The sequence below is a fragment of the Ornithorhynchus anatinus genome, chromosome 21 (genome assembly GCF_004115215.2).
Source record: "Ornithorhynchus anatinus isolate Pmale09 chromosome 21, mOrnAna1.pri.v4, whole genome shotgun sequence".
Classification (NCBI taxonomy): domain Eukaryota; kingdom Metazoa; phylum Chordata; class Mammalia; order Monotremata; family Ornithorhynchidae; genus Ornithorhynchus; species Ornithorhynchus anatinus.
Window position 1 is genome coordinate 11,739,782 of NC_041748.1, and position 14,358 is coordinate 11,754,139.

A 14,358-nucleotide genomic window follows, 5' to 3' on the forward strand; every position below is an offset into this window, starting at 1 on the left:
TATTATTATTATTATTGATCGCCTTCTCTGGACAGACTATCGTGGTGGATGCCTCTAGTGACTCTAATGGACAGGTCTCTGAACTGATCACCTACTTTATGCAGGGATCTGCATACTGGGCTCTTACTGGACACTTATTAGGTGCCCCAGAATGTTAGAAATCTAATCCACTACGATTCAGGGTTTTTCCAAGAACTCAGCCACAGAACTACAGAAGCACTAGGTTCTTCTGGATCAGGCCTTAGCCTACCCCCTCCAACTGCCTGTCAAAATAGCCTGACCCATCTGAGCGAGTTCGGGAAGCCTCGAATCAAGATTTAAAGGAAACTCCCTGACAGTGGAGAACCTGAAAAAGGCAGGATTCAGTTCTGTTTCCCAGTTCTTTCATTCATTCATTCAATAGTATTTATCGAGTGCTTACTGTGTGCAGAGCACTGGACTAAGCGCTTGGAACGTACAAATCGGCAACAGATAGAGACGGCCCCCGCCCTTTGACGGGCTCACGGTCTAATCGGGGGAGACGGGCAGACGAGAACGATGGCGATAAATAGTCGAGGGGAAGAACATCTCATTAAAACAAGGGCAAATGAATAGAATCAGGGTGATGTACATCTCATTAAACAAAATAAATAGGGTGATGAAGATATATACAGTTGAGCGGACGAGTACGGTGCTGAGGGGATGGGACGGGAGAGGGGGAGGAGCAGAGGGAAAGCGGGGAGAAGAGGGCTTAGCTGCGGAGAGGTGAAGGGTGGGGTAGAGGGAGCAGAGGGAAAAGGGGGGAGCTCAGTTCTTCCAATTCCTGTTCATCACAGCCGTTATCTGGGCCTTCTTGGGAGCTGATAAAGTCTGACATTCTGTCTAGAGAGAGGCGCGATTCATGGCGTGAAGTATTCGGCGTAAACAAAAGGAAGAAAAACAGTTGGCAAGATTAGATGTGGTTCAGTGTTTGTAAGTTGTGCTCCACTGCTAGTAATGATGTAGATGGATTCTCTGATGTCAAAAATGTGTCGGGGAAGAAGCAGTTTATCATGGGGGTAAGTGAAGATGATTGTGTGTTCTCTGCGGATCAGATCAGTTTTTGTTATACTCATAAAGAGAAAATAAATAAAGCATTGCTCAGACCTCCCTCGTGGTCTTTTGGAATCTGACTAAAAGGGTCACGCTAGGAAGAGAAAGCCCAGGGATGGCATATTATAGATTCTGTCCTCTCGCTGGTGGGCTGTTTCCTAATTGAGCTCCAGGTCCAGAGCAAACTGAAAGTCACATCCAACTTTCTATGAATCTGCAATTCCTGGCCATAATAATAATGGCATTTATTCTGCACATGCTATATGCTAAGCACCGGGGTGGATACGATGCCGTCGGTTCAGATCCAGTCCCTCTCTTACGCAGGGCTCGTCGTCTGAGATGAAGGGAGGCTAGATGTTCAATCTTTCTGTTACGGGTGAGAATTTAACGAATGCTTGTTACAACCCCACCTTACTGAGTAGAGTAGGACCTGGGACACCGGGATACACAGATGTGGAGCAAAGGGGTCGGAAGGAAGGATCCGGAAATCCGGAAGAGCCTGAGTTCCATGCGTGTCATGGGTTCGAATCCCGGCTCTGCCACTTGTCAGCTGTGTGACTGTGGGCGAGTCACTTCACTTCTCTGGACCTCAGTTACCTCATCTGGAAAATGGGGAATAAGACTGTGAGCCCCAGGAGGGACAACCTGATGACCCTGTACCTACCCCAGCGCTTAGAACATTGCTACTGCTATTTATTGCTATTGTTCTCGTCTGTCCGTCTCCCCCGATCAGACCGTAAGCCCGTCGAAGGGCAGGGACCGTCTCTATCTGTTACCGATTTGTCCATTCCAAGCGCTTAGTGCAGTGTTCTGCACACAGTAAACGCTCAGTAAATACAATTGAATGAATGAATGAATGCTCTGCACCTAGTAAGCGCTTATCAAATACTAACATTATTATTATTATTACCTTATAACCCCCAGTCAAGAGGTAACGGCGGGGATGGCCAACTGAGATTTCAGTGATGTGGTGGCTCTTTTGAGGAGATTCATTTAGGGAGATTTTCATTGTGAGAATTGAAAATAGCAGGAGTGAAGTAGCACAAGTACAAGATAGGGGAGGCACAAGAAAAGCAGAGAAAGCTAAGGGATCATATTTGACCGGGAGCTAATGTCATTTGTTATTGTATTTACGTAGCACCTACTATGTGCTTCAAATAAATAGTTAAGCCACAGAGCTGGGACTACAAAATATTTAGCATATAAGAGAGGGAGGATCGTTTGTCGTTGGTCAGCTTGGTCCTGACACCCAATAAGCGTTCAGTAAATACCACTGATTGATTAACTTCACAGAAAAGGGAAAGAGGGTCAACAGTGGCAGCAATAAAGAAGTAGAAATTAATTACATTAAGTACATTACAGAGGAAAACAGTTCTCAGGGATGGGGGTGGGAGGTTTATCCTCAGAAGTTACATTACTTGAGATCAGTCTTCGAATTAGAACGGATCAGCCTCTCAATCATTTAATCAGTGAGATTTATTCAGCAGTTACGGTGGGCAGAGCACTGAAGGAAACGCTCGAGAGAGTCGTAATAATAGTATTTACGGCGTGCAGAGCACTGAAGGAAACGCTCGAGAGAGTAATAATAATGACCGTATTTGGTAAGCGCTTACTATGTGCCAGGCACTGTTGTAAGCACTGGGACGACTACAAACGAATCGGGTTGGACACAGTCGCTGTCCCACGTGGGCCTCACAGTCTTAATAAGAATAATAAAGAATAATGGTGGTATTTGTTAAGCGCTTACTATGTGCAAAGCACCGTTCTAAGCGCTGGGGCGATGCAAGTTGATCAGTTTGTCCCACGTGGGGCTCACAGTTCTAATCGTGGCTCATTGGAAAGAGCCCGGGCTTGGGCGTCAGAGGTCATGGGTTCGAATCCCAGCTCCGCCACTTGTCAGCTGTGTGACTGTGGGCAAGTCACTTAACTTCTCTGGGCCTCAGTGACCTCATCTGCAAAATGGGGATTAAAACCGTGAGCCCCACGTGGGACAACCCGATCACCTTGTATTTCCCCCAGTGCTTAGAACGGTGCTCTGCACATAGTAAGCGCTTAACAAATACCAACATTATTATTATGAATCCCCATTTTACAGATGAGGTAACTGAGGCCCAGAGAAGTGAAGTGACTTGCCCAAAGTCACACAGCTGGCAAGCGGCGGAGCCGGGATTAGAACCCGTGACCTCGGACTCCCAAGCCCGGGCTCTTTCCGCCGAGCCACGCCGCCCAACAGAGTAGGTAGGCCTGATCCCTGCCCTTAGGAGCTTAACTGCGAGTGGAGAAAGGAGGCCTCGGGCGGTCTCGAGCCTCCACGGGGCATGACGCTGGCCTCCCGTGGCGGTGGTCCCCGTGGGCAGGGAATGTGTCTACCAACTCTGTTGTGTGGTGCTCTTGCAAGTGCTGAGTACAGTGCTCTAAGTGCTCAATAAATCCCATCGTCATCCCATCCCACGATGGTGATGGTCAGGAGATGGTGGTGGTTTGCCCTGGCCGTGAGGCAGCACCTGACGAGCCCTGGGATCGAAGCGGCGTGGCTCAGTGGAAAGAGCCCGGGTTTGGGAGTCAGAGGTCGTGGGTTCGAATCCCACCTCTGCCACTTGTCAGCTTTGTGACCTTGAGCAAGTCACTTCACTTCTCTGGGCCTCAGTTACCTCCTCTGTAAAATGGGGATTAAGGCTGTGAGCCCCATGTGGGACAACCTGATTACCCCAGAGCTTAGAACAGTGCTTGGCACAAAGCGCTTAAGAAATCGTTATTATAATTTGACAGTGGCCTGGCAGCTGCATGTGGAGGCTCCATTTACGCGCCCGATTGGAGACCTTTTGGCATTCAAGCGATGCGAGAGAATCCCTTCGCTCAACTCTGCTCTGGCGAGACCCTTGTTAGATTCCTGGGTCCCCTTCGGGTCACCCCCTTCTAAACGCACGAGGGGACACTCAGGAGTGCCCAGGGAGGAGCGGTCAAAACTATTAAACGGAACGTATGAGGAAAGGTTGAAGGAATTAGCATTGTTTCATGAGAAGACAAGGCACAGGGAAGATTGAGTAACTGTCTGCAAGTCTTTGGAACATTTTGTGGGAAGAACTCTAACCAGCTGTTCTTCGTGTCTACTGAGGTAGAGGGATTGAGCCTAAAGTAAGGCGGGAGAAATTGCGGTTGGACACGAAGGAGAACGTTTTTCGGCCGTCAGGTAGAAAAAAACGCTTGAACGGGCCACTGAGAAGCCTTTGGAGTCTCCAACCGTGAACATCTCTAAGAAAAGAAATTGCACTCGTCGGTCCCGAGTGGATTTCCATATTTTTAATTTTACTTCTCCCCCGACCCGGCCACGTACTTCCATATACGTTCAGATGGAAACTGAATGCTGTGCCTTTCAGGTCCCCGGGAAAGTCTCAGGTACCGTACGTGGAACGATGTGGTAGAGAATGAACGGCTGGGGAAGTGTGTGTGCTTTTTCTTTCCGTCTATTTGAAAAATGATAAACCCGAGGGCCATTAGAACGTTCCACCAGGCCCATTTCTCTTTAAGTTGCTCGACCTTAGCTCCGCCGAGCAAGAGAGATCCAAAGTATACAAAGTAAACGGTATCTTTTGCACGGGAAATATCCAAATGCTCAAAACGTCAGGTGACATTGCCCTGGGGGGTCTGGCTAGCTGGATCGTGGATACCGCATATTCACCCTCCTCTAAAAACTGCTTGATGTTCAGCCTAAGATGGGAAGTGGGACGAATGGTAAATTCGCTTCAATTTCCTGCCTTTGAGACAGCCTGGACTATAAAAGCAGCAGAGGGTAATCAAATATAGTTTATTGTCTGAGGTATCAATTCATCAGGGGAACTGAGTAGCTTTCAGCACCAGAAAGTGATGTGGTATTCCAATTTAATTGCACAAATGCTTAAAAATGCAGCTTTGGAGTGCATGCCGTTAGAAAGAAAATTCCACCCTAATTAAATTCTCAAGTCTCTTAGACCCATTTAAAAAAAAAAATGGGAATGGCTTTCTCTCTGGATGTTTGGATGTTCCTGTATCTTGGAAAGAACGGAAAGGAATTCTCCAGTGTCTTGGAAATGGTTGTCCCTTCAATGATAATAAATAATTAGGATTTTTATTAAGTTCCTACTAGGTGCCGAGCACCGTACAAAGTGCTGGGGTAGAGTCAGGATAATCGGGTCGGACACAGCCCGTGCCCCAGGGTTCTCAGTGTAAGTAGCAAGAAGTAGGATTTAATCCTCATTTTATAGATAAAACTGAGGCACAGAGAAGGGAAGTCCCGTACCAGCCAAGTGGAAGAGGTAGGGTTACTATTAATCATAATAATAACAATAATGACAATGGTATTTGTTAAGTGCTGGCTATGTGCCAAGCACTTTTCTAAGTGCTGGGGTAGACGCTGTCCCTGTCCCACGTGAGGCTCACAGTCTTAATCCCCGTTTTGCGGATGAGGTAACTGAGGCACAGAGAAGTTGAGTGACTGCCCAAGGTCACACAGCGGACAAGTGGCAGAGCCAGGATTAGAACCCACATCCTCTGACTCCCAAGCCCGGGCTCCTGCCACTAGGCTCTGGAACCCAGGTCCTCTGACCCCCAGGCCTGTGTTCTTTCCACTAGGCCATTTTGCCTCTCGATCTAGGGTAAAGTAACAATGATCTACTATTGTGATTTCTTATGGAAGGTCATGGGTTTCCAAGTCAACCAAGGCAACAGAGCTCTTTCTAACACTTCAGGTTGTATGTAAAAATCAGACTGGGCACAGTCTATGACTGACAGCTGGCTCCCAATCTAAAAGGAAGGAAGTGTAGCCTTCATATCTCTTAACACATGAGGAAACTGAGGCATAGAGAGGCGGCGAGGTATGGCCGTGGTCATACGACAGGTTTCCAAGCCAACCAAGGCAACAGAGCTCTTTCTGACTCTCCAGGTTGTATGTAAAAAGCAGACTGGGCATAGTCTATGACCGACATCTGGCTCCCAATCTAAAAGGAAGGAGGTGTAGGCTTCACATCTCTTAAAACATGAGGAAACTGAGGCATAGAGAGGGACTTGCTATGCCCATGGTCATTTGACAGACCAGTAGGAGAGCTACTTCTAGAATCTGGGTCACCTGACTCTCCAGCGATGCTCTTCTAGACCACCTTACCCCTCCCTTGCGTGTTATTGCTTTTCCCGTTGCATTTATTTAGTTGATTTTGTAATTTCAAATTTTCCTCACGTACCATTTGCCGTTCCCGTCCCTCACTCTTCTATGGTGAGCTCCCTGGAGAACGGCAGACCGGCGTCCGAATAGTCATCCTTGCAGTCTTCTCCACCCCTTATTTAGTTTTCTACTTAGAGTAGTGATGTTGAGTGAAGGGACGAATGAAGGAGTGAATAAATTAAAGGCAGAGGACTTCCAGAGGCCTTCGCTTTGCTCAGGTTATATAGATGCGGAGGCTTCTTCACCCAGGATGACGATCCGCAAGCGAAAACCCACCCGGATTGGTAGTAACGCCCCATATATAGCCTAGTCGCGCCGTGAAGCCTGAGGGAGTCTAGTAGCCGTTACTTGCGGATGATGAAATCCAAGTTCCAGTGTCATGTCTATTGGGTTCTAATCCCACTTGCCTCCTTTGCGCCTTGGGCACCTCACATCTCTGTGCCTCGGTTTCCTCGTCTGCAGCACGGAAGATTCGGTACCTGTTCTCCTTTCTACTTACTGTGAGCTTGCTGAGGGGCGGGGACTACGTCCCACCTGGTTATTCCGAATCTGCAGTGCTCGGCACGTAGTAAGGGCTTAATGGCTATCGCCGTTATTATTTACTGGGTGACCCCGAACGCCTCACTCTGTGCTTCAGTTTTCACACCCACGGAATGGGGATGATCATTCTGATCCATCTCAACGTCAGGTTGTGGGGAGAAATGAGATAGTCACTGAGAGTTACGCGGCGCTCTTCTGAAGACTGATGTTATATGAAATCTAGGACTCCTAGCTACGTGATGATGATTATAGTATCTGTTAAGCACTTGCGATGCGCCAGTCACTGCAGGGTACATAAAAGCTAATCCTGTTGGTGGGTCCCTGTCCCCCATGGTATATTCATTCATTCAATAGTATTTATTGAGCGCTTACTATGTGCAGAGCACTGTACTAAGCGTTTGGAATGAACAAGTCGGCAACAGAGACAGTCCCTGCCGTTTGACGGCTTACGGTCTAATCGGGGGAAACAGGCAGACGAGAACGATGGCAATAAATAGAGTCGAGGGGAAGAACATCTCATAAAAACAATGGCAACTATATAGAATCAGGGTGATGTACATCTCATTAAACAAAATGAACAAAATAAATAGGATGATAAAGATATATACAGCTCACTTGAGGTACAAAAGAAGAAGTGCGCAGATGGCCGAGTCCCTTTTCTCTCTCTGAGGAAAATGCTGTAGCTTTCTGAGGATGGAGGGGCAAAAGAGGGGGAAAGAAAGGTGTTTTTATCGTAGTTATGTGAATTCATTCAATTGGTGATGCATTGGGAACTTGCCGAATTGTGAAATTAACTACTAGAAAGGGTCGGTGGAAGCCACGATTATAATTGTCACGGATCTAGAACTCTAGTTGCTGGGAGCTGGGTATTGAAGCTTTGATGTGCCGTTAGGTAATATTTGGGACTGATATCGAGGCTCATTGACCGAACACGACGTTTAATGAAGATGATGATGGTATTTGTTAAGCAGTTACTACGTGCCAAGCACTGTTGTAAAGTGCTAGGTTAGATACAAGGTAACCAGGTTGCCCCACATGGGGCTCCCGGTCTTAATCCCCATTTTACAGATGGGGTAACTGAGGCACAGAGAAGTAAAGTGACTTGCCCAAAGTCACACAGCTGCCGAGTGGCAGAGTTGGGATTAGAACCCATGACCTGTGACTCCCGAGCCCGGGCTCTTTCCACGATGCCACGCTGCTCCTCTGATAATAACGATGGCATTTCTTAAGCGCTACTACGTGCTGGGCACTGTACTAAGCGCCGGGGTGGATCCAAGCAAACTGGATTGGACCCATCATTCATTCATTCATTCAATAGTATTTATTGAGCGCTTACTATCTGCACAGCGCTGTACTAAGCGCTTGGAATGTACAAATCGGTAACAGATACAGTCCCTGCCCTTTGACGGGCTTATAGTCTAATCGGGAGTCCAGTGGAGCTCCTGGGGGAAGAAAAGACTGAGATGCCACTCCAGGGGATCTGTGAGCCCATCTTACCCCGCCGATAGGAGACGGGGAAGCCACCTCTCTTCCCAACTAGTTAAAAAGGGGCCGGGAGTCAGCTAGAACCAGGATCAGGTCGTCGGCCCCGAAGGAATAAGGAGTTGGTGAAAGGGGAGTTGTCTTTGTCCATTCCCTTGGGGGAGCCGGGGAACAGGTGACTGTTCCAACCTGGAATTCCCCCAAATCCCGGCCCTGCTGTCATCCACTTATCCAAGAGGCCAACGGGCAGTCTCCGTCCTGAGCGGGATGCTTTCTACTAAGAGAAGCAACACCTCTTGGGTCTAGATCGGCCCCAGAGCCTCTTTCCTTGGGAAGGGCAGCTGGATCTCACTGGGGTGACACTGAAGGGATCGATAGTCATTGGTCTCACTGTAGCTAAATCCCATTTTGCTGGGAATTCTGCCCGAATTCCCCCACCTGCGGGACCCTGAGGGAGGGGGCTTTCATAGGGCCTGTCTTTATGAGGAATCCCCTTTCTTAGCCATCATGGATATTGGGGAAACCCCATTCTGGGATTCTCCCCCCTCCACCCACATGGGCACCGTGTAATCCTCACTCTGCCTCAAAGGGAAGGGACTTTTCAACTCCACAGGGCCCTGGGGAGGAGAAGATACTTGGCAAATCTGATTGCCTCTCCCTGCGTGGCGTATTTTTCATTTCTTTTCTCTCTCCGTCTTTCCGCTCCCCATTTAGTCTGTGTCCTCTACCTCCCCTATGCACGCCACCGCGTTCCTTTCCTTCCCCCTGCCTCTTGTTCCCACCGGGCAGAGTGGGGAAGCTTCAGACAGATCATTAGTTGCATCCCAGGAAGCTGTTGTTGCTTTGGAAAAGGGAGCTCTTCTCTTTCCCTAAAGGGTCTGGCTTTGCCCACCAAATTCCAGCCATGTCCCATCCTGGGATTGACCTATCTATGAACTCCCCGACCCTGGATCACACTGCTTCACTTTGGGCAACTGTCCACTTGACACGTCCCACATCTGGCGCTTAGTACGGTGCTCTGCACATAGTAAGCGCTCAATAAATACTGTTGAACGAATGAACCAGGCCCAAGAGGTGTCCCCGGAGGGGATTGCATTAGGTCACAACCTCAGCTTGCCTGCCACAGTTCCCGAAGCCCGAGCTCTCCTTTCGTTCGTGGAGCCAATCCACACGATGGGGTGCTCCCGTCCCAAGCTTCTCGTCAACTTCACCCCGGCCCGTTCCCCCACCGGGACACGTATTTTCTCAGCATGGAGGTCACTTAGCCGGTTATGGTACGGTTTGACCTTTTGCGAGGACTCTGTTGTCATTAGTGAGATTTTCCTTTACAGTTTTCCTTTCCTGTTTCTTCCCCCTTGTTAATTTTGTCCAGGGATGACGTTTGGGCTCCTAGAGTAAACTTTCCCACACTGCTTTGCCGGGTTCTCTGTTCTAACTTGGGAAAATCTCGCGAGATGTGGGGAAGAATAAACTTGACGTGAATCTTCATGGAATTTCTCCTTCCTTGTGGCTGTTTCAGCCAGGGTTTGCTGCCATTTTCTATTCCTCTTTGCGCTGGGTTGCCCTGATGGTGACTGGCTACACTAATTTACCTTTATTTTTAAGGCAAGCTGTCATTCTGTGTAACTTCTGAGAGTTTTGAAAATGGCGCCATCTGATCCGGAGGATTCAGAAAAAGCGCCTAATCCGTCTCCCTCGTTGAACTCTCTCCTCCGTTAAGTCTTGTGATTGTCTTGTAAGTGTTGTGCCCGCCAAAGCAATTTCCATGTACGGCTTTAAAGCGTCGCAGGTACTTTGGTTGGGGGTCAGTGGTTGAAAATGTTAACTCAAAGTCCTAGTGCGAACATATGAACTATGCCTTACTTCACCTCTTCCCTCTCACCCCTTGCTTGTTACCTCTGTAATGACCCCATTCGCATTTATCCCATCCGTCTTTTGCTCCCGCGAATTTGAGATGTTTTTCTAAGGATGATAATGACAGTAATAAAATTTACTAAGCGTTTCCTGTGTGCCAAGTTCTGTACTAAATGTAATACAACACACTCAAATCTGGCGCATTCCCCGTTCCACCGGGGGCTCACAGACGAAGGGGGATGGAGAACAAGTATTGACTCCCCATTTTCCAAGTGAAGAATTGGAGGCACAGAGAAGTTAAGTGACTAGCCCGAGGTCAACCCAGCAGGGAAGTGTCGGAGCTGGCCTTAGACCCAGGTCTTCAGATTCCCAGTCCTATACGCTTTCCACTAGGCCGTGCTCCTTCCAGCTTACGTGCCTGCCTAAAAGAGCTGTGCAAGTCCTAGGTGCAAAAAAGCAGTGAAGCAGCCAAAGTAATTAACAGAACAAAGAGAAATAGTGAATGATAGTAATCATTCATTCATGCAATCGCATTTATTGAGCGCTCACTATGCGCAGAGCCATTTTTCTGTTCGTTTCTATTCGTTTTCTAAGCGTTTGGAAAGTACAGTTCGGCAACGGATAGTAAACATTTCTTTTACGTTTGGGGATTTCTGCACAATTTCGTATCGGTGACCGTTAACGTCCTAAGAGGCTCTTCCCTTTCGGCTTTCGCTTGTACAGAACGATACAGAATCCAGAGTGACCAGTTCGAAGACCTGTGGCTGATAACGGAAGAGCTTACGCTTCGTCTTAAAGAGCATTTTGAGAAGCAGGAAATGAAAGATTTTACGTGTTCCTTTTATGGGACTATTCCTCTCCAAGAATTCTTTGAATTAATTGATCGCCATTTTGAGGTAGGTGTGATGTCAGTGAAATGATGGTAGATCAAATCACTTATTGGCAAATGTACCGTGTTTTATTCTCTCTATATTGACAGGGGCTTCGATCACCTTTCTCTCTTTCCAAGCCCCCGCCAAAGATCCTGTGAATAGAGAGTTTTGGGAGTCGAAATGGGAAGTTTCGCTTCGAGTGACAGTTACCGCTCGCTGAGGGACACCTGACCTCTCTGCCTGGGAGAATCTAGGCTAGTTGAACCCTCTGAAGGATTCCCAGGAAAATGCTTCGGTGGTTTAGGGAATGGTTTCCCTAAAACCCACTAGCCTCTAAACCCAAAGGGTTTTGAATCTATCATTAGCACGTATGTTTTAATGAAGAAACATTCTTTTAATAACGTTAAACGACGTTTAATGTTTAATAATGTTCAGAGAAGCACGTGGCTCAATGAAAAGTGCCCGGGCTTGGGAGTCAGAGGTCATGGGTTCTAATTATTATCATTATCATGGTATTTGTTAAGCACTTACTATGTGCAGAGCACTGTTCTAAGCGCTGGGGTAGATACAGGGTAATCAGATTGTCCCTCGTGGGGCTCACATTTTTTTAATCCCCATTTTTACAGATGAGGTAACTGAGGCACAGAGAATAATAATAATAATGTTGGTATTTGTTAAGCGCTTACTATGTGCAGAGCACTGTTCTAAGCACAGGAGTAGACAGAGGGGAATCAGGTTGTCCCACGTGGGGCTCACAGTCTTAATCCCCATTTTACAGATGAGGTAACTGAGGCACAGAGAAGTTAAGTGACTTGCCCAAGGTCACCCAGCAGACAAGTGGCGGAGCTGGGATTCGAACCCACGACCTCTGACTCCCAAGCCCGTGCTCTTTCCACTAAGCCATGCTGCTTCCCGGCTCCGCCACAGCTGTGTGACTTTGGGCAAGTCTTTTAACTTCGCTGTGCCTCAGCTCCCTCATCTGTAAAATGAGGACTGAGACTGTGAGCCCCACGGTGGGACAACCGGATTACCTTGTATCCCCCAGTGCTTAGAACAGTGCTTGGCACGTAGTAAGTGCTTAAATATCATCATTCTTGAATGAGTGAATGATGAATGAATGAATGATGATTAGCCTTCCCTGACTAACCTCATTTCCCCTTCTCCCACCCACTTCTGCATTGTCCCTTGACTTGGATTTCCTCCCTTTTTTCACTCTTCCCTCGCCCCATAGTACTTATGTAAATGTTCATAATTTATATTAATATCTGTGCCCCCCATCTAGATGGTAAGGTCACTGTGGGCCGGCTTTTTCTTCCAACTGTTACTTTATACTCTCCCAAGCGCTTAGTACAGTTCTCTGCACACAGTAAGCGGTCAGTGAATGAATGATGATAGGGTATTTATGTGAGTTCCTCTGTGTTAAACACCGGGGTAGGGGCAAGGCAGTCAGATTAGACACAGTCCCTGTCCCTAGTGAGGCTCACGGTCTAAAGGGGAGGGAGAGCTGGTATCGAATCCCCAATTTTCAAATGAGGAACCCGAGCCACAGCGGGCAAGAGGCAGAGCTGGGACTCGAACCCAGGTCTCTTGACTCCTGGTTCGTGCTCCTTCCACTAGGCCACCCGTAAAATACTCATCCTCTAGCCTGTCACCCCCAACGACCCTGGTTGGAATGTACATGCGTGTGCACATGTGTGCTTGTGTCTTCCCCGCCTGTCCTGTCGCACTGCGCCCCGATCCCTCTGCCCTGCCTCTGGGGTAGGCAGATTTTGACAGGTCCCCCCCCCCCCCGATCCCGGCCAGTGACCCCTGCCCCGGGAGCTCAGAGGTGAAGCCTGCCCTGTCAGGTAGGGCGGCTTAGTGGATAGAACACGGGCCTGGGAGTCAGAAGGACCTGGATTCTAATCCCAGCTCCGCCATATGTCTGCTGTGTCACCTTGGGCAAGTCGCTTCGCTTCTCTGGGCTTCAGTTATCTCGTCTGGAAAACGGGGATTAAGATTGTGAGCCCCGTGTGGGACTGGGACTGTGATTAATTTATATCTCAGCACTTAGAACAGTTCTTGCCACGTGGTAAGTACTTAACAAGTACTATTCATTCATTCGATCGTATTTATTGAGTGCTTACTATCTGCAGAGCACTGTACTAAGCGCTTGGAATGTACAATTCGGCAGCAGATAGGGTCAATCCCTGCCCAACGACGGGGTCACAGTCTAAACGGGAGAGACAGACAACGAAACAAGTAGCAGGGGTCAATACCATCAAGATAAATAGAATCGTAGATCTATACACATCATTAATAAAATAAAGAGTATTAAATAATATGTACAAATATGCACAAGTGCTGTGGGGAGGGAAAGGGGAGAGCAGAGGGAGGGAGTAGGGGGATATGGGGAGGGGCAGAGGGGCAGAGGGAAAGGGAGGGCTCAGTCTGGGAAGGCCTCCTGGAGGAGGTGAGCTCTCAGTAGGGCTTGGGAGAGGGGAAGAGAGTGAGTTTGGCGGAGGCGAGGAGGGAGGGCGTTCCGGGACAGCGGGGGGACGTGGGCCGGGGGTCGACGGCGGGACGGATGCGAATGAGGGACCGTGAGGAGGTGAGCGGCAGAGGCGCGGCGGGTGCGGGCCGGGCTGTAGGAGGACAGAAGGGAGGTGAGGTGGGAGGGGGTCAGGGGATGGACAGCTTTGAAGCCAAGAGTGAAGAGTTATTTGTTTTTGTGTCACTCGAGTACTGTTGTTATTAGCTGTGAAGAGGCTGGAGTCAGAGGGAGACCTACCTTACCTCACTGCTCTCCCACTATAACCCTGCCCAAACCTTTTTCCTCTGATATTAACATACACACTATCCATTGATCTCGTCTATCTCACCGCCGACCTCTCGTCCACATCCTGCATCTGCGTATCCAACAGAATATTAGTCTCCCCAACTTCAAAGCCTCATTGAAGCCACACTTCCTCCAAGAGGCCTTCCCTGACCAAGCCCTCATTTCCTCTTCTCCCACCCCCTTCTGCATCGTCCTTTGACTTGGATTTCATCCCTTTTTTCACTCTTCCCTCGCCGATCGTACTTACGTAAATATTCATGACATTTATATTAATATCTGGGCCCCCCCCATCTAGACGGTAAGGTCACTGTGGGCAGGGAGCTTTTCTTCCAACTGTTACTTTATACTCTCCCAAGCGCTTAGTACAGTTCTCTGCACACAGTAAGCACTCAATAAATATCATTGCTTGATCGACTGACTCAACAGACCGCAAAGAGGGTCGTTGAGACGTCATCTTGAAACTGTTCTCTGTGCTTTTGAGTAACTCACTGCTCTGTTTTATTGGAGAGTGTGACTTTTAAGCCCAG

The 14,358-nt window shown here is 48.3% G+C and overlaps 1 protein-coding gene across 7 annotated transcripts in view; it reads left to right on the top strand.

Moving 5' to 3' along the window:
• BBS9 (Bardet-Biedl syndrome 9) overlaps nt 1–14,358 on the top strand; it is a 483,236-nt gene that overhangs the window by 236,389 nt on the left and 232,489 nt on the right. For all 7 annotated transcript variants that reach the window (XR_005661271.1, XM_039915128.1, XM_039915127.1 and 4 more), the window contains one exon: nt 10,865–11,037. Coding sequence is in view for 6 of the 7 variants with exons in the window: in XM_039915128.1 (XP_039771062.1) it covers nt 10,865–11,037 (173 nt within the window). In the remaining variant the exon portion in view is untranslated. The remainder of the gene's footprint in view (nt 1–10,864; nt 11,038–14,358) is intronic.